Here is a 22,991-nt window from a genome sequence, read left to right as displayed (position 1 = left end):
ATGCTGCATAGCCAGCAATGCTCTCATCCTGCGAATGAATTTTTAAAAAAATGACTGTTTTCACTATTTTGGAGGAAATCATGTGTTTGATGATTGGATGGTTTTGAGTTGGATAATGAAGAGCTGCTTGGGGAGATGGGGCTTTGGCAGGCTGAGATGGGATTGGTGACCTGTGTCCCTGACTTTCCTAGATAACAAAGTGTGAAGCTGGATGAACACAGCAGGCCAAGCAGCATCTCAGGAGCACAAATGCTGATGTTTCGGGCCTAGACCCTTCATCAGAGAGGGGGATAAAGGGTCTAGGCCCGAAACGTCAGCTTTTGTGCTCCTGAGATGCTGCTTGGCCCGCTGTGTTCATCCAGCTTCACGCTTTGTTATCTTGGATTCTCCAGCATCTGCAGTTCCCATTACCCCTGACTTTCCTGTCCTGTAGTTCTGAGCATTCCCGATCTGTGCAATTTCATGGCCTTGGGTTGTGGACAGTTTGTGGCTGGATGTAGGTGTGGCATTGGTTCACCAGGCCAGATACAGAACAATGAGGGAGTTCAGGGAACAATCTTTGTGCCAGAGACCCTGGACACTCAACTGCCCACCCTGTATGCATTCTAATCTGCCCCACATTCTGTCTCTTTTCATCAAACTTCATGGCTGATCTGGTGATGGTGAAGAGGAAAGCAGTAACCAACTAGCAGCTGTTTCCGAAGAGCTGTCACGGAAGGTGGAGGATTCAGCAAAACAGCAGGAGGAGATTGGTATTCTCCTTGCGCGGGTCGTGGAACTTCAGCAGAAGTGTAAAACGGTATGTCAGCAATTCACCCCTAAGTCCATCCCACCTCTGATACTACATTGTAGTTAGTACACTTTCAAATGTGCATTTTGTCTTCAATCAGTGCACGACAGAAAATGAAGAGCTAAATCAATACCTTATCACAGCGGGAGAGACTCAGGAGCAATTAAAGACTGAGGTGGGTAATAGAAAACGGAATGCCCACCCCCAGCGCCCTGTGTTACTGACTGTATCCCGACTGATGTTAATCCCCCTCCCTCACACTGTCACTCAGTAACTCCTCTCCCCCACAGCGCCCTGTGTTACTGACTGTATCCCGACTGATGTTAATCCCTCTCCCTCACACTGTCACTCAGTAACCCCTCTCCCCCACAGCGCCCTGTGTTACTGACTGTATCCCGACTGATGTTAATCCCCCTCCCTCACACTGTCACTCAGTAACCCCTCTCCCTCCCAGTGCCCTGTGTTACTGACTGTATCCCTACTGATGTTAATCCCTCTCCCTCACACCGTCACTCAGTAACCCCTCTCCCCCCCGAGCCCTGTATGACAGACAGTATCCCGACTGATGTTAATCCCCCTCCCTCACACTGTCACTAAGTAACCCCTCTCCCTCCCAGATCCCTGTGTTACTGACCGTATCCCTCCTGATATTAATCCCTCTCCCTCACACTGTCACTCAGTAACCCCTCTCCCCCACAGCGCCCTGTGTTACTGACTGTATCCCTACTGATGTTAATCCCTCTGCCTCAAACTGTCACTCAGTAACCCCTCTCCCCGCCAGCGCCCTGTGTTACTGACTGTATCCCTACTGATGTTAATCCCTCTCCGGCACACTGTCACTCAGTAACCCCTCTCCCCCCCCCAGCGCCCTGTATTACTGACTGTATCCCTACTGATGTTAATCCCGCTCCCTCACACTGTCACTCAGTAACCCCTCTCCCCTCCCCAGAGCCCTGTGTTACTGACTGTATCCCTACTGATGTTAATCCCGCTCCCTCACACTGTCACTCAGTAACCCCTCTCCCCTCACCCTGCGCCCTGTGTTACTGACTGTATCCCTCCTGATGTTAATCCCTCTTCCTCACACTGTCACTCAGTAACCCCTCTCCCCTCCCCAGAGCCCTGTGTTACTGACTGTATCCCTACTGATGTTAATCCCTCTCCCTCACACTGTCACTCAGTAACACCGCCCCCCTGCGCCCTGTGTTACTGACTGTATCCCCACAGATGTTTATCCCTCTCCCTCACACTGTCACTCAGTAACCACTCTCCTCGCCAGCGCCCTGTGTTACTGACTGTATCCCAACTGATGTTAATCCCTCTCCCGCACACTGTCACTCAGTAATCCCTCTCCCCCCAGCGCCCTGGTTTCCTAACTGTATCCCTGCTGATATTAATCCGTCTCCCTCACATTGTCACTCAGTAACCCCCCCGCCCAGCACCCTGTGTTGCTGACTGTATCCCTACTAATGTTAATCACTCTCCCTCACACTGTCACTCAGTAACCCCTCTCCCCCCAGCGCCCTGTGTTACTGACTGTATCCCTACTGATGTTAATCCCTCTCACTCACACTGTCACTCAGTAACCCCTCTCCCCCCCAGCGCCCTGTGTTACTGACTGTATCCCTCCTGATGTTAATCCCTCTCCCTCACACTGTCACTCAGTAACCCCTCTCCCCCCCAGCGCCCTGTGTTACTGACTGTATCCCTACTGATGTTAATCCCTCTCCCTCACACTGTCACTCAGTAACCCCTCTCCCCCCAGCGCCCTGTGTTACTGACTGTATCCCTAATGATGTTAATCCCTCTCACTCACACTGTCACTCAGTAACCCCTCTCCCCAGAGCCCTCTGTTACTGACAGTAACCCGACTGATGTTAATCCCTCTCGCTAACAGTCACTCAGTAACCCCTACACCCCTCAGTACCCTGTGTTACTGACTGTATCCCTACTGATGTTAATCCCTCTCACTCACACTGTCACTCAGTAACGCCTCTCCCCCACCCGAGCGCCCTGTGTTACTGACTGTATCCCTACTGATGTTAATCCCTCTCCCTCACACTGTCACTCAGTAACCCCTCTCCCCGCCAGAGCCCTGTGTTAATGACTGTATCCCGACTGATGTTAATCCCTTTCCCTCACACTGTCACTCAGTAACCCCTCCTCACCGCGCCCTGTGTTACGGACTGTATCCCGACTGATGTTAATCCCTCTCCCTCACTCTGTCACTCAGTAACCTCTGCCCCCCGCGCTCTATATTACTGACTGTACCCCGACTGATGTTAATCCCTTTCCCTCACGCTGTCACTCAGTGACCCGTCCCTTCAACGCCATGTATTACTGACTGTATCCCTACTGACGTTAATCCCTCTCCCTCACACTGTCACTCAGTAACTCCTCTCCGCTCCAGAACACTCTGTTCGTGACTGTATCCCTCCTGATGTTAATCCCTCACCCTCACACTGTCACTCAGTAACCCCTCACCCCGCGCCCTGTGTTACTGACTGTATCCCTCCTGATGTTAATCCCTCTTCCTCACACTGTCACTCAGTAACCCCCCTCCCCTCCCCAGCGCCCTGTGTTACTGACTGTATCCCTACTGATGTTAATCCGGCTCCCTCACACTATCACTCAGTAACCTCTCTCTCCCCGAGCGCCCTGTGTTACTGACTGTATCCCTACTGATGTTAATTACTCTCCCTCACACTGTCAATCAGTCACCCTTCTCCCTCCCAGTGCCAATAGACTGTATCCCTACTTATGTTAATCCCTCTCCCTCTCACTGCAGTTGATGAAGTGCGCAGGCTGCTTGGTTAAAGTGAAGTATTATATTGATTTAATTGCGGTGTAGGTGCAATACTTGCGGGAGAAGTATTCCCAGTGTGATGCGATGCTGCGTGAAGCTCAGGAAGAGATGAAGAATTTGCGGAACAAGACCGCTCCAAACAGCTCCATCAACCGGTACCACACCGTGCCTGTCTATCCCATGGTAAACATTGCAGAATGCCCTGCACACGCTGTCTCCATGCTGTTTAATATCTCTTTGCCATTAGCATTCCATAACCGACATTAGCCTGGGAATGTCCGAGAGTCTCCTGCTGGTTCCCTCTCTCTTCCAGATTTGGAAAAATTCATAATTTTGCTTCCAGTTTTCATCCCACCCTCACCTTCACCTTCACCTGGTCCATCTCTGACTCCTCCCTGCCCTACCTTGATATCTCTGTTTCCAGTTGTGGCGATAGACAGGCCACTGTAAGCCCACTGGCTCTCACACTTACCTTGATTATACATCCTCACACCCTGCTTCCTATTAGACGCTCTGTTCCATTCACTTAGTTTCTCCTTTCAGGTTGCATTGGTGCTGCCGATAACATCATCCTGAAGGGAACCTCTGAAATGTGCACCTTCTTCCCCCGGCCTGTGGTTGCCAGGGCCCTCAGGCAGTTCTTCCCTCTCACTGTAGTCCCCTTTATCCATACCTACCTTCCCACCAGCATCTGCATCCAAATGGTCATGAGATAGTATTTCTGTCACTCCCAGCAGGATGCCACAACCAGATACATATTTCTCTCCCCTCCCTTGTCGGCATTCCACAGGAACTGTTCCCTCCAGGACAATCTGGTCCATTCTTCCTCCATTCCTGGCACATCCGCACTGCCCCCCCCCCAACCATGGCACATTCGCCTGCAACTGCAGAAGGTGTTACACTCATCCCCTTGCTACCCAGACTCCAGACACACCTTCATGGTGAAGGAACACCTTACTTACCCTTCACCCAGTCCAGTCTACTGCAGCCACAGTGTCTCTCCTCTACGCTGGGGAGGCAAAGCGTAGACTGGGTGATCACTTTGCAGAACACCCACGTTCTGTCCACACAAATGGCCCTGAGCTTCTAGTTGCCTACCATTTCAACACACCACCCTGTTCCCTGGGCAATGTCTGTGTCTCAGGCATGCTGCGTGTTCCACCAAAGCGCAGTGCAAGGTGGAAAAACAACACTTCACATTCTGCTTGGGAACTCTCCAACCTTAACGGCTCAATATAAAGCTCAATACTTTAGGGCCTGAGCACCTTCTGCCATGTCCTTACCCCAACCCCCACATATCAGGCCTTGTCATCTCAAGGAACTCATTATTCGCCACTAATGGTCCCCATTAGCAGCTATTCATTTTCTGGACTGACCATTACCTTCCTTTGTCTGTCCAACTGTTGTTCTCTCTGTCTCTGGGCTCCATCTCCACCTATTGGTTACTCCTTCCTCAATGCCAACCCCTTCTCTAGCATACCTTTACTCAGGTACAGTGATAATGGGAACTGCAGATGCTGGAGAATCCAAGATAATAAAACGTGAGGCTGGATGAACACAGCAGGCCCAGCAGCACCTCAGGAGCACAAAAGCTGACGTTTCGGGCCTAGACCCTTCAGGCCCGAAACGTCAGCTTTTGTGCTGCTGGGCCTGCTGTGTTCATCCAGCCTCACATTTTATTATCTTTGATCAGGTACAGTCAGTTCTGAGGAAGGGTCAGTGGACCTGAAACATTAATTCTAAGTGTCTTTCCACATAGCCTGCCAGACCTGCTGAGCAATTCCAGCCATTCCTGATTTTGTATCAGAGATAGTAGGAACTGCAGATGCTGGAGAATCCGAGATAACAAAGTGTGTAGCTGGATGAACACAGCAGGCCAAGCAGCATTTTAGGAGCACACTAAGATGCTGTTTGGCCTGCTGAGTTCATCCAGCTCCACATTTTGTTATTTCCTATTCCAGATTTTGTTCCTGATTTCAAGCATTTGCAGTTCTTTGGTTTTTTTGAGCCAGCCTCCTGCTCTATGGGCCAGGGGCGTTGCCCCAGGGACCACTTCAAACACTCAACATTGTAATACTATTGACTACTCAACTTGAGACTGTCTTCACTTTTATTTTGGGCAGAGGAGACTGAAGAGTTATCCTGTTCTATCCCTGCTCTGTTTGTTGAGCTGAGCTTTATAACAATTTGTAAATCCCTTGGTTATGGCCGGGACTTGTACTCCTGATCACTGCCCGGGGTCTAAGTGTGTGGGTGTGTTATCTAAGAACTGTTTCCTTATGAACTCTGATTCCCCAATGATCATTGGCAATCCAGTATTCAAACACACTGGCTGGGGAGATGTGGACAGCTTCCCAGAGAAAGTCGCACCTTCAGGTCAGGAGAACCTGGAAGTAAGACAATCCTACACTCGTACAAGTTTCACAGTCCCTTGAGGTCCCAAAGTGCTTTCACAGCCACTGTGGTATTCTGACTGAGCAGCTAATGTGCACAAAGCAATAAGGAGCAGATCATTGTGTTGGAAGGTGAATATTGGTAAAAGTAATTTGGAGAGCTCACTTGCTCATAAATGGTGCCCACACATTTATCAGAATCAGTAATTACAGCTGCAGATAACATCTCCTTCTCCATCACTGAAGCATTCTCTCAACTGTTTCCTGGATCCTCCCATATCAACACCCAGTTCCTTATCTTACGTGGGATAACGTAAACATTAAATGGAACATTCTGCCGGAGGTAAAATGCGCAGCATGGTGGTAGAGGTGGGAAACAGAAGACTTAGTGAAAAATCCAACAGATGTTTATTATATTTAAATATTATACACAAGCATTATATTCCTCAGACATGCTAGTGTCTGGGCTAGCATTAATCAATACAGAGCAGCATGATTCCAGTAGGGTGTCATACTACATGTGGTCCTGGGTAAGATGGAGCCTGAGATCCCTATCTTCAGGCCATAAGCTGTGATGCCATGATGATATCATGAGCATGTATTATAAATGTCTACTGAGAGTGAAACATAACACAATGGGAGTGTTCCTTTGTCAGGTGTTAGGGACTCCACTGAGTGTTTGTCTCCTGTTACAATTGAGATCTCTTCCACTGAAGGACTCTCTTGCTGCTGAAATCGAAGGAACAATGCGGAAAGGCTTACACATCGACATGACTGCATCGCTGGAGAACAGGTAGGAGAGAAGGACACTGCAACACAGCTCATCCTCCTTCCGAGAAATCACAGACTGGGCAGTTAGTGCTGAATCTAATTATTTTGAACTGAGTTTTCACTCTGAATGTTTCAGCTGAGAATTTAGGTACAAGGATATTGTTACTAGTTTGATGTGAGCTCCCATCTGTGCTGTACTTTGTCAAGAAGAATTCTGGTTTTGTGCTGGTTGAGCTGACCAGAAGCTGTGGGCTTGGTAATATTTCCTCTGTGACTTGGCTGAGGAGAGAGTGACTCCCAAAGGAAAGTGGATGTCATATTTGGGGCCTGCGGAGTGTGCTTGCCTACACAGACACATTGTGAAGGCAGCACTGTAAGTTTTCTGTTAGAACCAGCACCCACTCTACAACTGAGGCCAGAGCTTCTTTATCTTTCTTAAAGAAAGACTTGCATTTCAATACGACCCTTCCTGTCCTGAGGACATCTCCAAACCCTATAGAATGAAGTGCAAAGTAAATAAAGGCTCTATCGTAGTGCAGGGAGCACAGGAACCTGTTTACTGCACAGCAAACTCCCACAAAGCCACTTGATAATGATCAGTAAATCTGTTTTTGATGATATTAGTTGGGGGTGAATTTTGACGGTGCATTGGGGAAAATCTCTCTTTCTCAGACTAGTCTCAGGGGATCTTTTAGACTCACTTGAAAGTTTAGTCAGGGTCTTGCCTGAAAGGCAGCACTTGTGACGATGTAGCTGTCCTTCACTGTATGGTACAGCATGATCCTGGCTGTGTTGGGCCACAGTTTTACTCTTAGACTCTGGAGTGAGACTTGAAACTACAACTCCCTACCTCGGAAGTGAGAGTGTGACCCACTCATCTCTGGCAGGGACATCTGGGTATGCTGATTAACATTGTGCTTTCCTCTTGCAGTAACTATAACCGAAGGGTCTTTGAGACAGTACGGGCAGTCAACCAGGCAGTGAAGCTGAAATCTCGCTCCCAATCCCCTCAGAACGTTCCAGGGCCCAGCCCATCATCAACAGGACAGTCTGGATCCAGCCACTTCAACAGCCCCCGCACGAGCTTCTATGAGTCAAATACATCCAGTACTGGGCTGGACGACAAACTGCAATCCCTGAGCCTGGAGACAGGGAGCACTCCGTAAGAATCTCCTCCTGCTCCACACACATTGCAGCAATGTAAAACCTCACCACACACAAGGGGGCTATTCAGCCACTATACCTGAGATGGCTCTGTAAAAGAAAAACATGCATTTATACAGTACCTTTCGCATGCCTAAGACCTCTGAAACACTTCACAGCTTGCTTGAAATGTAGTCCCTGTAGGAAATGTTAACAACCAGTTTTAGCTGTAACATTGATAAAGGGATAAATATTGGTCAGAACACTGGTGAAAAAATACCCTCTTTTCTTCAACATAGAGTCATGTGATCTGTTATCTCCACCTGACTGGCCTTGGTTTAATGTCTCATCTAACAGACATGACCTGAAACAGTGTAGAAATAGCCACAGAGATAGTAGGAACTGCGGATGCTGGAGAATCTGAGATAACAAGGTGTAGAGCTGGATGTAGAGCCCGAAACGTCAGCTTTCCTGCTCCTCTGATGCTGCTTGGCCTGCTGTGTTCATCCAGCTCCGCATCTTGTTATCTTAGAAACAGCCGCAGTTCAGCTGTGTGTGTCAGCCGGGATTATGTGTCCAATTCTCTGGATTCAGAGTTGACTTTCTGACTCAGAGTTTTCCAATCTCTCTGTCTTGTCTTTCACCAAATCATTCCCTTTCAGGTATTTGAATATGTTACACTCTGCACCCTCCTCCTAGTAGTTAATATCGATAGTAGTAAATATACCATTTTACTTCTGTAATAATTTTCTCCCTCTTTCAGTCCTTTACTCTCCTCAACCTTTTACAGTTATTACTGACTGCTGCACACTTCTGCCGCACTTTGATTATCGTTCATTTCTTTCACTACCCTGCACTTCTCCTCCCTGTTTCTTCATGACTGTTTAAACTTCCCTTCAATCGAACCCTATCCACCGCTAATTAGTTGAAAGCTCTGTATTCCACCCTAGCTACACAGTTCACCAGGACCTTGGTTCAAGTGAAGCCCAGTAGAAGAGCTCTCTTTCCCCAGTACTGGTGCCTGTGCCGGTGGATCAGAACCCAGCTCTCCCACACCAATCCATTTACCTCTCTTTTCCAGAGAGGAGGATGTGGAGCGGAAACCCGGGACACCAGGGACTCCAGGATGTCGGGATTTACAAGCAGCTTTGCAGCGGTTATCTCTGAGGCAACAGGCCTCACCAGAGAAAACATTCTTCGATTATGAGCGTGAGCAGAAAGTTAAAAAGCTGACTGATGAAGGGCCACTATCCAGTGGCTTGGTCACTCCAGCGGAGAGTGTCCTATCAACGGGCACCAACTATTCTGGGAGTTCAGGAATGACTGCATTTTCGGGCTTTTCTGTGAGTTCCCGACACAACTGCCCAGATAAACTGAAAATTGTGAAGCCGCTGGAAGGTGAGTCCGCTGACATTGACATTTGGTGCTCTCTGCTCCCTGTCCGTGTCTCCATGTCTCTCTGTCCCTGTCTTTGTCTGTCCGTTGTCTCTCTAACGCTCTCCAAGTTTCTCTCGCCCTCATTCTGTCTTTCTTGCACCCAGTCCTCCTCTGTCTCTCTATCCCTCACTATCGTTGCCTCTTTCTCTGTCCTTCTGCCTCTGCTGTACCTATTCCATCTCTCCATCAATCTCTGGCTCTCTTACTAGGTATTTCTCTCCCACTCTCCCTCTCTCTCCCTCTCTCTGTCGTCCTCTTCACTCTCTTTCACAAGCGCACAGTTTTCTTTGCACTCTCTGTCTCTCAGCCTTTCACTCTGGTGGCCTATCTGTCGCTCACTCTGTTTTCTCTCTCTCTCTCCCTTTCCCTGCACTAGCCCAGTCTGGGATTCTGTGCTCTGTGCTATTATCTGACCTATTCATCCCTCCTCAGGTTCAGTGACTCTCTATCAGTGGCAGCAACTTGCACAGCCCAACCTAGGAGGGATCTTGGAACCCCGGCCTGGAGTCCTCACCAAAGATTTTCGGCAGCTGGATATTGACACTGGTGAGGTGTACAACCTGAACGACTTTGAAGAAGACGAGACAAACCATCTGTTATTTCAGGAGCTCATTCCATCACCAGCCGAACCCCAAACAGAACCCACTGGTAAGGGACACTCAAACTCCTCAGGCAGCCCACACCCATCACTGTAACACTGTGATATACCCCACACCCATCACTGTAACACTCTGATATACCCCACACCCATCACTGTAACTCACCGATATACCCCACACCCCTCACTGTAACTCACCGATATACCCCACAACCATCACTGTAACACACCGATATAACCCACACCCCTCACTGTAACACACTGATATACCCGACACCCATCACTGTAACACCCTGATATACCCCATATCCCTCACTGTAACACACTGATACACCCCACACCCCTCACTGTAACACACCGATATACCCCACACCCCTCACTGTAACACACCGATATACCCCGCATCCCTCACTGTAACACACCGATATACCCCACACCCCTCACTGTAACACACAGATATACCCCACACCCCTCACTGTAACACACTGATACGCCCCACACCCCTCACTGTAACACTCTGATATATCCCACACCCCTCACTGTAACACACCGATATACCCCACACCCCTCACTGTAACACACTGATACGCCCCACACCCCTCACTGTAACACACCGATATACCCCGCACCCCTCACTGTAACACACCGATATACCCCACACCCCTCACTGTAACACTCTGATATACCCCACACCCCTCACTGTAACACACCGATACACCCCACACCCTTCACTGTAACACACCGATATATCCCACACCCCTCACTGTAACACTCTGATATACCCCACACCCCTCACTGTAACACACCGATATACCCCACACCGCTCACTGTAACACACTGATACACCCCACACCCCTCACTGTAACACACCGATATACCCCACACCCCTCACTGTAACACACCGATATACCCCACACCCCTCACTGTAACACAACGATATATCCCACACCCCTCACTGTAACACTCTGATATACCCCACACCGCTCACTGTAACACACTGATACACCCCACACCCCTCACTGTAACACACCGATATACCCCACACACCTCACTGTAACACTCTGATATACCCCACACCGCTCACTGTAACACACTGATACACCCCACACCCCTCACTGTAACACACCGATATACCCCACACCCCTCACTGTAACACACCGATATACCCCACACCCCTCACTGTAACACACCGATATATCCCACACCCCTCACTGTAACACTCTGATATACCCCACACCGCTCACTGTAACACACCGATATACCCCACACCCCTCACTGTAACACACCGATATACCCCACACCCCTCACTGTAACACACCGATATATCCCACACCCGTCACTGTAACACTCTGATATACCCCACACCGCTCACTGTAACACACTGATACACCCCACACCCCTCACTGTAACATACCGATATACCCCACGCCCCTCACTGTAACACACCGATATACCCCACACCCCTCACTGTAACACACCGATATACCCCACACCCCTCACTGTAACACACCGATACACCCCCCACCTCTCACTGTAACACACCGATATACCCCGCACCCCTCACTGTAACACACCGATATACCCCACACCCCTCACTGTAACACACCGATATACCCCACACCCCTCACTGTAACACACCGATATACCCCACACCCCTCACTGTAACACTCTGATATACCCCACACCCCTCACTGTAACACACTGATACACCCCCCACCCCTCACTGTAACGCACCGATATACCCCGCACCCCTCACTGTAACACACCGATATACCCCACACCCCTCACTGTAACACACCGATATACCCCACACCCCTCACTGTAACACTCTGATATACCCCACACCCCTCACTGTAACACTCTGATATACCCCACACCCCTCACTGTAACACACCGATACACCCCACACCCCTCACTGTAACACACCGATATACCCCACACCCCTCACTGTAACACACCGATATACCCCACACCCCTCACTGTAACACTCTGATATACCCCGCACCCCTCACTGTAACACTCTGATATACCCCACACCCCTCACTGTAACACACTGATACACCCCACACCCCTCACTGTAACACACCGATATACCCCACACCCCTCACTGTAACACACCGATATACCCCACACCCCTCACTGTAACACACCGATATACCCCACACCCCTCACTGTAACACTCTGATATACCCCACACCCCTCACTGTAACACACTGATACACCCCACACCCCTCACTGTAACACACCGATATACCCCACACACCTCACTGTAACACTCTGATATACCCCACACCGCTCACTGTAACACACTGATACACCCCACACCCCTCACTGTAACACACCGATATACCCCACACCCCTCACTGTAACACACCGATATATCCCACACCCCTCACTGTAACACTCTGATATACCCCACACCGCTCACTGTAACACACCGATATACCCCACACCCCTCACTGTAACACACCGATATACCCCACACCCCTCACTGTAACACACCGATATATCCCACACCCGTCACTGTAACACTCTGATATACCCCACACCGCTCACTGTAACACACTGATACACCCCACACCCCTCACTGTAACATACCGATATACCCCACGCCCCTCACTGTAACACACCGATATACCCCACACCCCTCACTGTAACACACCGATATACCCCACACCCCTCACTGTAACACACCGATACACCCCCCACCTCTCACTGTAACACACCGATATACCCCGCACCCCTCACTGTAACACACCGATATACCCCACACCCCTCACTGTAACACACCGATATACCCCACACCCCTCACTGTAACACTCTGATATACCCCACACCCCTCACTGTAACACACTGATACACCCCCCACCCCTCACTGTAACGCACCGATATACCCCGCACCCCTCACTGTAACACACCGATATACCCCACACCCCTCACTGTAACACACCGATATACCCCACACCCCTCACTGTAACACTCTGATATACCCCACACCCCTCACTGTAACACTCTGATATACCCCACACCCCTCACTGTAACACACCGATACACCCCACACCCCTCACTGTAACACACCGATATACCCCACACCCCTCACTGTAACACACCGATATACCCCACACCCCTCACTGTAACACACCGATATACCCCACACCCCTCACTGTAACACTCTGATATACCCCGCACCCCTCACTGTAACACTCTGATATACCCCACACCCCTCACTGTAACACACTGATACACCCCACACCCCTCACTGTAACACACCGATATACCCCACACCCCTCACTGTAACACACCGATATACCCCACACCCCTCACTGTAACACACCGATATACCCCACACCCCTCACTGTAACACTCTGATATACCCCGCACCCCTCACTGTAACACTCTGATATACCCCACACCCCTCACTGTAACACACTGATACACCCCACACCCCTCACTGTAACACACCGATTTCCCCCGCACCCCTCACTGTAACACACCGATATACCCCACACCGCTCACTGTAACACATTGATACACCCCACACCCCTCACTGTAACACACCGATATACCCCACACCCCTCACTGTAACACACCGATATACCCCACACCCCTCACTGTAACACAGCGATATACCCCGCACCCCTCACTGTAACACTCTGATATACCCCACACCCCTCACTGTAATACACTGATACACCCCACACCCCTCACTGTAATACACCGATATACCCCACACCCCTCACCGTAACACACGGATATACCCCACACCCCTCACTGTAACACACTGGTACACCCCACACCCCTCACTGTAACACTCTGATATACTCCACACCCCTCACTGTAACACACCGATACACCCCACACCCCTCACTGTAACACACTGATATATCCCACACCCCTCACTGTAACACTCTGATATACCCCACACCCATCACTTTCAGTAAGATTTATCAGACATGCCAGAAGGTGCACTGTCTCCCTGCTTGAAAAATCTGGCAGCAAAAACTGTCATGGTTTCACATTCGCTTCGTTCCGTCAGTTGCCTCACTCTGGTGTGTCAGACCCTGAGCCATCACTTCTGCCTTGTGTGAAACCCCTCCTCCTGCTTCCTGTTGCCCATGCCCGATCTCTATCTGCCCACTCTGTCTGTGTGCCGTGCTCTCCATTGCCCCTGGCAGAGCTTTGTCCATCACTGAGCGACCCTCCAACTCCCAACTTAATCCCCAGCGTAATGTGTCATTCGAGCCCGGTGTTGTGGGGATATGGGTTTTAGCCGGTGCTATGCGGTAATCTGTACCCACTTCAGTTTCAGCATATCAATCCTCAAACCGACTGCCTGACACTCACTCTACTTACACCATCACCACTTGCCGTATCATGCATCCCTCGGATGAGTTAACCACAAGGTAAGAAAGTGTGAGGGTGGGTTGGAGGGGGAGGTAGGGTGGAGAGGGGTAGTGTTTGTCCTGACTGGTGGCCTTCAGTTCCTTTAATGTACCCTGAGCTGCTCCTGTCGTCAGTGACTGGTGCGCATCTTTTACTGTGCCCACTTCAACACTGAGAAGAAAGTGGGTAAATCTGCTTAAAAAGCAACAATTATATTTCTGTAGTGCCCTTCGCAGCCTCACCACATCCCAGTGCTTCACAGCAATAAAGTACTCTTGAAGGACAGTCACGTTTATAAAGCAGGAGACACATGGGCCAGTTTGTACAGAGCAAGATCCCACAATCAGCAATGTGATATTGACAGCAAATGGTATTTCTCTGAACCTGTGGAGAGTTGATGTTTAGAGGACCCTGGTGTTAGATTAATGATGTAATATATCACTTACTCCACTTCATTATCAATCAGAGCACTCAGATAGCCACCATTGAATCACATCACCCTCCTTTCATTCCAGCTGTTATTTACATCTTTTTCATGGGATTGGGAGTTCACAGGCAGGGCCCAGCATTCATTGCCCATCCCTAGTTGCCCCTGGTGAAGGTGGGGGTGAGCTGCCTTCTTGAACCACAGGAGTACATCTGCTTTCTTGACCCACGATGCCCTTAGGGAGGGAATTCCAGGATTTTGACCCAGTGACACTGAAGGAACGGCGATATATTTCCAAGTCAGGATGGTGAGAGGCTTGCAGGGGAACTTAGAGGTTGGTGTTCCCATGTATCTGCTGCCCTTGTCCTTCTAGATGGAAGTGGTCGTGGGTTTGGAAGGTGCTGTTTAAGGATCTTTGGTGAATTTCTGCAGTGCATCTTGAATACAGTACACACTGCTGTGACTGAGCGTCGGTGGGTGGAGGGAGTGGGTGCAGTGCCAATCAAGCGGCTGCTTTGCCCTGGATGGTGTCAAGTTTCTTGAGTGTTGTTGAGCTGCCCCCATTCAAGGAAGTGGGGAGTGTTCCATCACACTCCTGACCTGTGCCTTGTAGATGGTGGACAGTTTCTGGGGAGTCAGGCTAGTCTCTGACCTGCTCTTGTAGCCACTATGTTTATGTTGAGTTTCTGGTCAATGGTAATTCCCAGGGTGTTGTTAGCGGGGGGTTCAGTCATGGTCATAACTTGAATACATGGGACACAAAACCTAATTCTAACTCAAAATGTGGAGGGCGATGGTTTGATTATCTCTTATAGCCGGGCATTTGTCAGGAGTGAATGTTACTTGCAGCTTTTCAGCCCAAGCGTGGATATTGTCCAAAACTGGTTGTATTTGCACATGAACTGCCTCAGTTTCTGAGACATTGCAAACAGTGCTGAATACCTTTACCACCCCCTCCAACGTCTTCCCCCCCACCCCGCTCCTCTGCCCCTGCCCTTCTGAGGGAAGCTGATGCATGGCCCCCACACCCAGGTGTGAATGTTTCCTGACTGACGAAGGATTTGCTAACATATTCTTGTCTTTGTCACACATACAGGCAGAAAAAGCAATGGTACCTATACTTGCTGAAAGTTTAAGGAGTGTAAATATCTGACAGTAAGAGCTCTGGTGTTTAATTCCCAGTGTCAAGTGCCTGCCTCTTACCTAGACAATCTGCTCTTGTAGGTCACCTGTCCCTCCCCTATAGGTCACCTGCGTCTCCTATAGATCACCTGCCTCTCCTATCACTTGCCTCTCCTATAGATCACCTACCTCTCCCCTATAGGTCACCTGCCTCTCCTATCACCTGCGTCTCCTATAGATCACCTACCTCTCCCCTATAGGTCACCTGCCCCTCCTACAGGGAGAGGGAAGCAGCACCGATTCTGTCATTAATGTGCCAGAGAAAGAGTTGTGGCTGTGGGCTGGAGCAGGGCTGGAACATGGAATGTTTCACGTACCTCACAAAGAGACAGGCGTTACAGGGGCCCACGTGTGTACCCATGGCCACCCCGTGATCTGAACAAAATGAGAGGAGTTAAAAGAGAAGTTGTTCAGGGTGAGGCTGATCTCGGCCAAGCAGAGGAGAGTGGTGGGGGATGGGGATGGTTCAGGCCTTATTTCAATGAAGAAACAGAAAGCCCTGAGACCGAACCTGATGGGAGATGGACGTGTAAAGGACTGCAGTGACAACGAGGCAGCTGGAGCCCACAAACTGGAAATTCTGAAACTTACGTAAAGTGTCAGAAGAATCAGATATAAGTGGAAAGGAGAGAAAAAATCAAGTTGCCACCAGAAGTCATGGGTTAGGGGCAAAGATCCAGCGATCCTGTTTGTGAGTTTTGGGAAGAAGGTGGAAGCGGGCTGTGGGAGTGACTGTGGGAATGGGGAGGGGAATGCAGATAGGATAAGAAGATTCACCAGGATGTTGCCTGGCTGGAGCGATGCAGATATGAAAAAGTCTCGATGGTCTGGAGTTGATTTCCTGAGAGTCAAGAAAGCTGAGGGGAACCTGGTTGAGTTGTACACAGTTCTGAGGGGTACAGACAGGGTAGACAGGGAGAAACCTTTCCCCTTAGTAGAGTGGTTGATAGTCAGATGGCACAGTTTAAGGTAGGGAGCAAGAAGTTTGGAGGGGGTTTGAGAAGATTTTTTTTCCCCCCAGAGGGCTGAATATCTGGAACTCGCTGAAAGGGTGGAAGAGACAGCAGCCCTCCATTCAGATGACCACTGGAAATGCCATTGCATTCAAGGCTAGCCAAGTGTTGGAAGAAAAAGACATTTGATGGCTGGTACGGACACGATGGGCCGAAGGGCCTGAATCGTGCTGTGTAAAGTTTATGACTCTAATTTGACATTGGCTGCTTGTGAACTGTGTGGGCCCATATTAGCTGCTGCATCTCTCCTGATCCTCTCAATATCTTCAACAGAAATGAAGAATATGAAAAATTTGTACAGCACGAACCCCATTTTCGGGGGCACGCCTAAGAGCTTTGCAGCCGACAAAGTACTTTTGAAGTATAGCCACCATTAAAATGTAGGATTTGACTGGACTAACATCACTTAATTGCCAGTTTGAAGATATCTTCCTGAAAGTAGCCTATAAACAGGATGGGAGCTTCCCAACTTAACGTGGCTCATTAGAAAGGTGTGTTTGTGCAGAAGGAAAGAACTGCTCAGTTACCAGCTGCCCTGTCACAACTTGTAATTGTACAGCTTCCAAAGGGTCATTTCTCTGGTGTGCCTTCCATTAATTCTGAAGGAGGAATTGGCTGAGAATAATTGAAGGCTGAAGCAGGAGTGATACAGGAATGATCATTTTACGGCTTTGTTTAAAAAAATGTTCAGGAACTGTTTTCTCCGATTGCCGTGCTCCCCCACCTCTTGTATGATTTCAGTGTCGGATCTGTGCTGCTAGCCATCTCTGTGCTCAAGGTGAGATAGCTGAAGCTTATCTTATTCATTGATAAATAATTGGCTTACAATTATTTAACACGTTGCCATGGGTGTCATCATGTTGTCTGTGCTCCATGTATTTTGGAATCTGCTTCCTGCTCAGGAAAACAAGGTGGGCCACTCTGCTATGGCTCAATGGACTGTCAATTTAACAGGATATCAGCAGCTTTGACATGGAATTACCTGTTTGTGATCTTTAAACTTGTGAAAGGTTTGATACAATAAACAAGGAGAACATGCTTCCATTTGTGGGAGATACCAAACTAGAATCCATAGCCATTAGGTAGTTATTGATAAATCTAATGGGAATTCAGGAAAAATATCTTTACACAGGATAACAAGGCGTGGAGCTGGATGAACACAGCGGCCAGACTGTACCAGAGGAGCCGGAAAGCTGACGCTTTGGGTCGGGGCCCTTCTTCAGAAATGGGGGAGGGGAAGGGGATTCTGAAATAAATAGAGAGAGGGGGAGACGATGATTGAAGGTGGATAGAGGAGCAGATAGGTGGAAAGAGGATGGACATGTCAAGGAGGTGGGGATGAAGCCAGTACAGGTGAGTGTAGGTAAGGAGTTTTGTGGACCGCTTTGTGGAGCACCTAGGCTTAGTTCATGACAAATGACAACACCTCCCAGTGTTGAACCACTTCAACTCCTCCTCCCATTCCTCAGATGACATGTCCATCCTGGGCCTCCTGCAGTGCCACAACGATATCACCCGAAGGTTGCAGGAACAGCAACTCATATTCCGCTTGGGAACCCTGCAGCCCATTGGTATCAATGTGGATTTCACAAGCTTCAAAATCTCCCCACCCCCGGCCTCATCCCAAGACCAGACCCTCTCGTTCTCGCCTCCTTGACCTGTCTGTCTTTTCTCCCATCTATCCGCTTCTCCCACCTCACTGACCAACCCCCACATCCTACCTACTAGCCTCATCCCTGCCTACTTGACCTGTCCGTCTTCCCTCACACCTACCCACGTCTCCCTCCCCAACTGACCAACCCCCATCCCAACTCCCAACCTACACTCACCTTTACTGGCTCCATCCCCGCCTCCTCGACCTGTCCGTCTTCACTCCACCTATCTGCTTCTCTATCCACCTTGCATCATCACCTCCCTCCTCTCTTTATTTACTTCAGAGCTCCCTTCCCCTCCCCCATTTCTGAAGAAGGGTCCTGACCCGAAATGTCAGCCTTCCTGCTCTTCTGATGCTGCCTGGCCTGCTGTGTTCATCCAGCTTCACACTTTGTTATCTCAGACTCCAGCATCAGCAGTTCCTACTGCCTCTACACAGGAAGTAGTTGAGTTATAACGGCAGTGTATTTATGGGAAGCAGGATCAATAATGAGGGAGAGAGATAGAAGGATATGATGGTGAGATGAAGAAAGGCCTGGAAGACACTGATGAGGTGCGTACAAAGACCGTCATAAACCAGGTGGGCTGAATGGCCTCCAACAGGGCACGCACTTTTTGTTTTGTAAAGTTCATTCCACTTAATCCATGATTATTTTGTAATGTTTGATATTCTCAGTCTTCAATTTATGATATTAATGTATATGATAAGGCCTGTCATTCTCTGCAGCTAAATTCTACGTGTGGTTTCTTAGTTGAATTTCACCAATGTTCATCAATTCTTCTGTTATATTTCACCCACTGGAATCCTTTCTGATGAAAATGCAATGTGGGTTTGAAACTGTGATTTTAAATAATTGATCTAATCGAGAGATTCAACTGGAGGAATGATCAGGGCTAAAATTGATGTAAAGCTTTGGATTTACTTATCGCCAGACACCCCTCCCCGTGGATGAGTTGAGATTTATTGGATGGGCAGTGTTGGGGGGTGGGGGGGCTGGGGGATGTGTGCAGTTGAGGATGGGGTATGGAAGACAGAGAGTATGAGGTGGGAGCTCACATTAAAATACTGATACTGTTCAGCTTATAGAGGCATGCAGCATGGAAACGGACCCTTTGGCCCAACTAGTCCATGCCGAACATATTCCAAAACTTGGTCACCTCTTGTTCAATGTTAAATGAACAATGACACTCATGCCCCAAATATTCTGGTTTATACTTGACCCTTACAGGAAACAAATCATTTAACATGGGTCACACTCCATGTGATGACACACTTGACTTTGCTAGGCTCCCTGTAGCAGAGTGGCATGTTGTCCCATAGCTACATCATTTGATGTCATTGTCAAAAAGATTATTGAGTGTGCCCCCTCTATTCTTTTCCAGTTTACATCACACCCCTAGCCCCTCTTGTGGCAGCTTTGGCAAGTTGAGGCTCATTTCGTCTGACGGGAACTTGGACAGACTGAGGCCTATATCTTCGTGTGGGAACTTCGACAAATTTTGGCCAACCTCATCCTCTGGGAATTTCAGTATGTTTAGGCCTACCCCAACCAGTAGAAACTCTATTACGTTGGGCACCAGTGTGTCAAGCACGGATTTCGAGGCACTGAGAGCAGCTCATTGCAGTCCACAGCGTAACCGTTATGTGTCTGAGTCCGCCACTAACCTGAGAGAGCATACAACCACATTGAGCACGTCACTCGGTTTAGTGACATTATTAAAGGAACATGGGATATCTGCAGCCATGTATGACCTGATCTGTCATGTTGAAGACAGTGTTACAGAGGACACTGCCAGTGTTCAGCAGCAGTCTGATGGAACCCTGACCAGCATCCCAACTTCAGGAGCGCCGTTGCTATACCTCTCGAAGCCCCCATTTGAACTGAGCTATACCAGCCCACCTCAAAAACCCTTCCTCACCTCGAGTTTGGCCAGGTCGATGCTCAAGAGGATGAGCAGTTCAGAGAGTGGAAGGAGCCCGAGTGACACCAGGAACCAAAGAAACATCTTCAGCTTGAACTTGGTGGAGAAACTGAAGCGACTTGGTTTAGACAAAGTAGTGGCCAGAGGGATGGTCAACCCTGAGAGCAATAGATTAACACGATTTACACGGAGGTTCAGCACATGACAAATGGAAATGGCAAAGCTTCCCCTTCATCAGTGGGAGTCTATTTTTAATGATCAGTGTGCATGGCTCCCTTTCTCCCCATGATCCCTCCCCTCTTCCCCATGACCACTCACAAACCTCCCTCTTCCCTTTCCCTACCTGCCCTGTGTTTTAAAAACTGAATCTAGTCATAACACTCTGCAATACTTCCCATCAATCAGTTCAAGGCCTAGTCCTTGTTCTCTCAGTTTTGTGCATTAAGCAAACTGTTTTGGTTGATTCACAAGTAAATTATCTGTTAAATGTTCAATAATAATCAATAATGGCACATTTGAAATGAGAAGGATAATGCAAAGTGATTTAGCGTGAGTTTTCTGCCGGAGGTGGGTGATGCAGTTGGTTTGTGTTATTGAGGGAGGGGTTTTTTTACAATGTAATCTTTTTGGTGCTTTAACATTCAGTGTGTGGGTGTCTCCAGTCCCAGTCCGATCAATGACAGGCTTCCTGGACAAGTCTGCTCTATTTTACTCATTACCATGCTTGGTGGTATCTCCACAGGATATAAATTCAGTGGATTTTATTCCTCAGTATAGTGATGTAATTACAGAATGCTGGAGGCCGCACTTTAACCTCATTTGATGTCTTGAGCCATTGCCTGCAGCTTCTCTGTCAGTGTTTGACCCCAAGTGAAGTGCTGAACACTCCCGTCAGTAACAGCGATAGCCAAGGTCCTTACTTGAAATCCAATCTCTGTGGAACATCTTCTGACCAGTTCTTGATTTTTCTTGTGGGAAAGTTGATAGTTCTCTGGAGGGGGAGAATGCCCATGCTTTTGAATAACGTGCACTTGTAATTTCTGAATCTGTCAACAGCCTGTAAAACTTGGAGTTGTTCAGATGAAACTTGCCGTGTTGTTCCCTTGAAGGATCAGTGCAGGCAGAACATAACTGCCTTAGTAACTTGCTGCAAGATTAGTGACTTGAATCGAACAATTTGGTACTTACACAAGGGCTATAAACAATGACCTACAACAAATCTTATTCTTGACTGTAACTTTCTGCACTTTCAAGGCAATTCTTATCATTTTATTATTTTCCTTAAAATCAGCAATTCTTGATTTTTGAAGAATTCCTTCAATTTTTGTTGAATATTTGCCCTTTGCAAATCAATGTTACAACAAAGTAAAATTGAAGAGGTATTGTAGAATTTCTGAAATTTACAAATCAAAATTCCTACGTGCGTTTACAACCCCCTGTCAACATTTAGAAAAATCTTCATATCAAAGCAAGATGAATGTCTGGATAGTTCAGCAAAGTCACACTGAAGCTTGGGGAGTTTTCAGGACCCAGTTGTAAAGGGGGCTTCGTTCTATAATCCTGATCCCACTTTGGGCAAAATCCTTCAAATTTTGTTTTCAAATGTTCAATTAACCTCCAGCCTCCGTTACTTTTTGGGAGAGAATTCCAGATTTTCCATTCCACAGTTTGTGTGAAAAGGTGCTTTCTGGTAACATCCTGAATTTGAATCATAGTCAAATCATGAACCATTCCAGAGAAACGGTATTGCTTCAGCAATATAGTAAACTTTAATGCGAAAGCATTGAATGTCAGAATGTTGGAACATTCACTGGGTTTTCACATGTTAATGTTCCAGAGCCCTTACTTGATTCCAGTTTGGATCATTCTGGAATCTGCATTCTTTTGAGCCTCCATAACTGAACATCTGCATGAAACAGCACAGAGCCCCTTTCTGAATGAACTCTGGCAAGTGCAGATTATTCTGAAATGTAACTGCCCTCACCCGCCACCTTCTTCCCATTTATCAACTGCCTTTAGCAGTGACATACTTCAGATTTTGTTCTCAATTTCTTCCCTGTGGGTAGCCCTGGTCCTTAACCACTGACTTGTTAAGATTCTGTCTCCAATCCTCGTTCTCTCTCCCATCCCCATAACAGGAATGCAAGGTCAAGACTGAACTCAGTCCTGGAACATTCTGTGTTTCATGCATCCTGCATGTTTATTTGCAGTTTTAGTGCAAAGGTATACTGTATTTTAGGAAGGAAGACTGCATATAAATCTGACCCAGTTGGAGTTTTGTAGCTGTTATGTTGCTCCTTTGTTAAGTTAATGAAATGTTCCTTTGGAGCTGGAGTTTGCCGGCTATACTGCATAGCAGGAATGCAGCAAATGTATAGACAGTAGGTCCTCTGCGTCAGGTGGAAAAGTCAAAGACAACGTTTAAGCCTGTAAAGATTTGTAATTTTTTAAAAATTAAGAGTAGTAATAAAT

At 48.2% G+C, this 22,991-nt stretch overlaps 1 protein-coding gene across 1 annotated transcript in view; it reads left to right on the top strand.

The window, feature by feature from the left end:
* The window catches only part of LOC125466385 (trafficking kinesin-binding protein 1-like), a 59,771-nt gene extending 36,780 nt beyond the window's left edge, over nt 1-22,991 (top strand). The window contains exons 10-18 of the mRNA XM_059638653.1: nt 669-799; nt 891-965; nt 3,642-3,779; nt 6,706-6,782; nt 7,692-7,922; nt 8,985-9,301; nt 9,773-9,988; nt 14,242-14,341; nt 19,980-22,991. Coding sequence (XP_059494636.1) covers nt 669-799; nt 891-965; nt 3,642-3,779; nt 6,706-6,782; nt 7,692-7,922; nt 8,985-9,301; nt 9,773-9,988; nt 14,242-14,341; nt 19,980-20,724 — 2,030 coding nt within the window. The 3' untranslated portion in view covers nt 20,725-22,991. The remainder of the gene's footprint in view (nt 1-668; nt 800-890; nt 966-3,641; nt 3,780-6,705; nt 6,783-7,691; nt 7,923-8,984; nt 9,302-9,772; nt 9,989-14,241; nt 14,342-19,979) is intronic.

The sequence above is a fragment of the Stegostoma tigrinum genome, chromosome 31 (genome assembly GCF_030684315.1).
Source record: "Stegostoma tigrinum isolate sSteTig4 chromosome 31, sSteTig4.hap1, whole genome shotgun sequence".
NCBI lineage: Eukaryota > Metazoa > Chordata > Chondrichthyes > Orectolobiformes > Stegostomatidae > Stegostoma > Stegostoma tigrinum.
The sequence above is the reverse complement of the archived record's forward strand: the minus strand, read 5'-3'. Positions and strand labels throughout refer to the sequence as shown.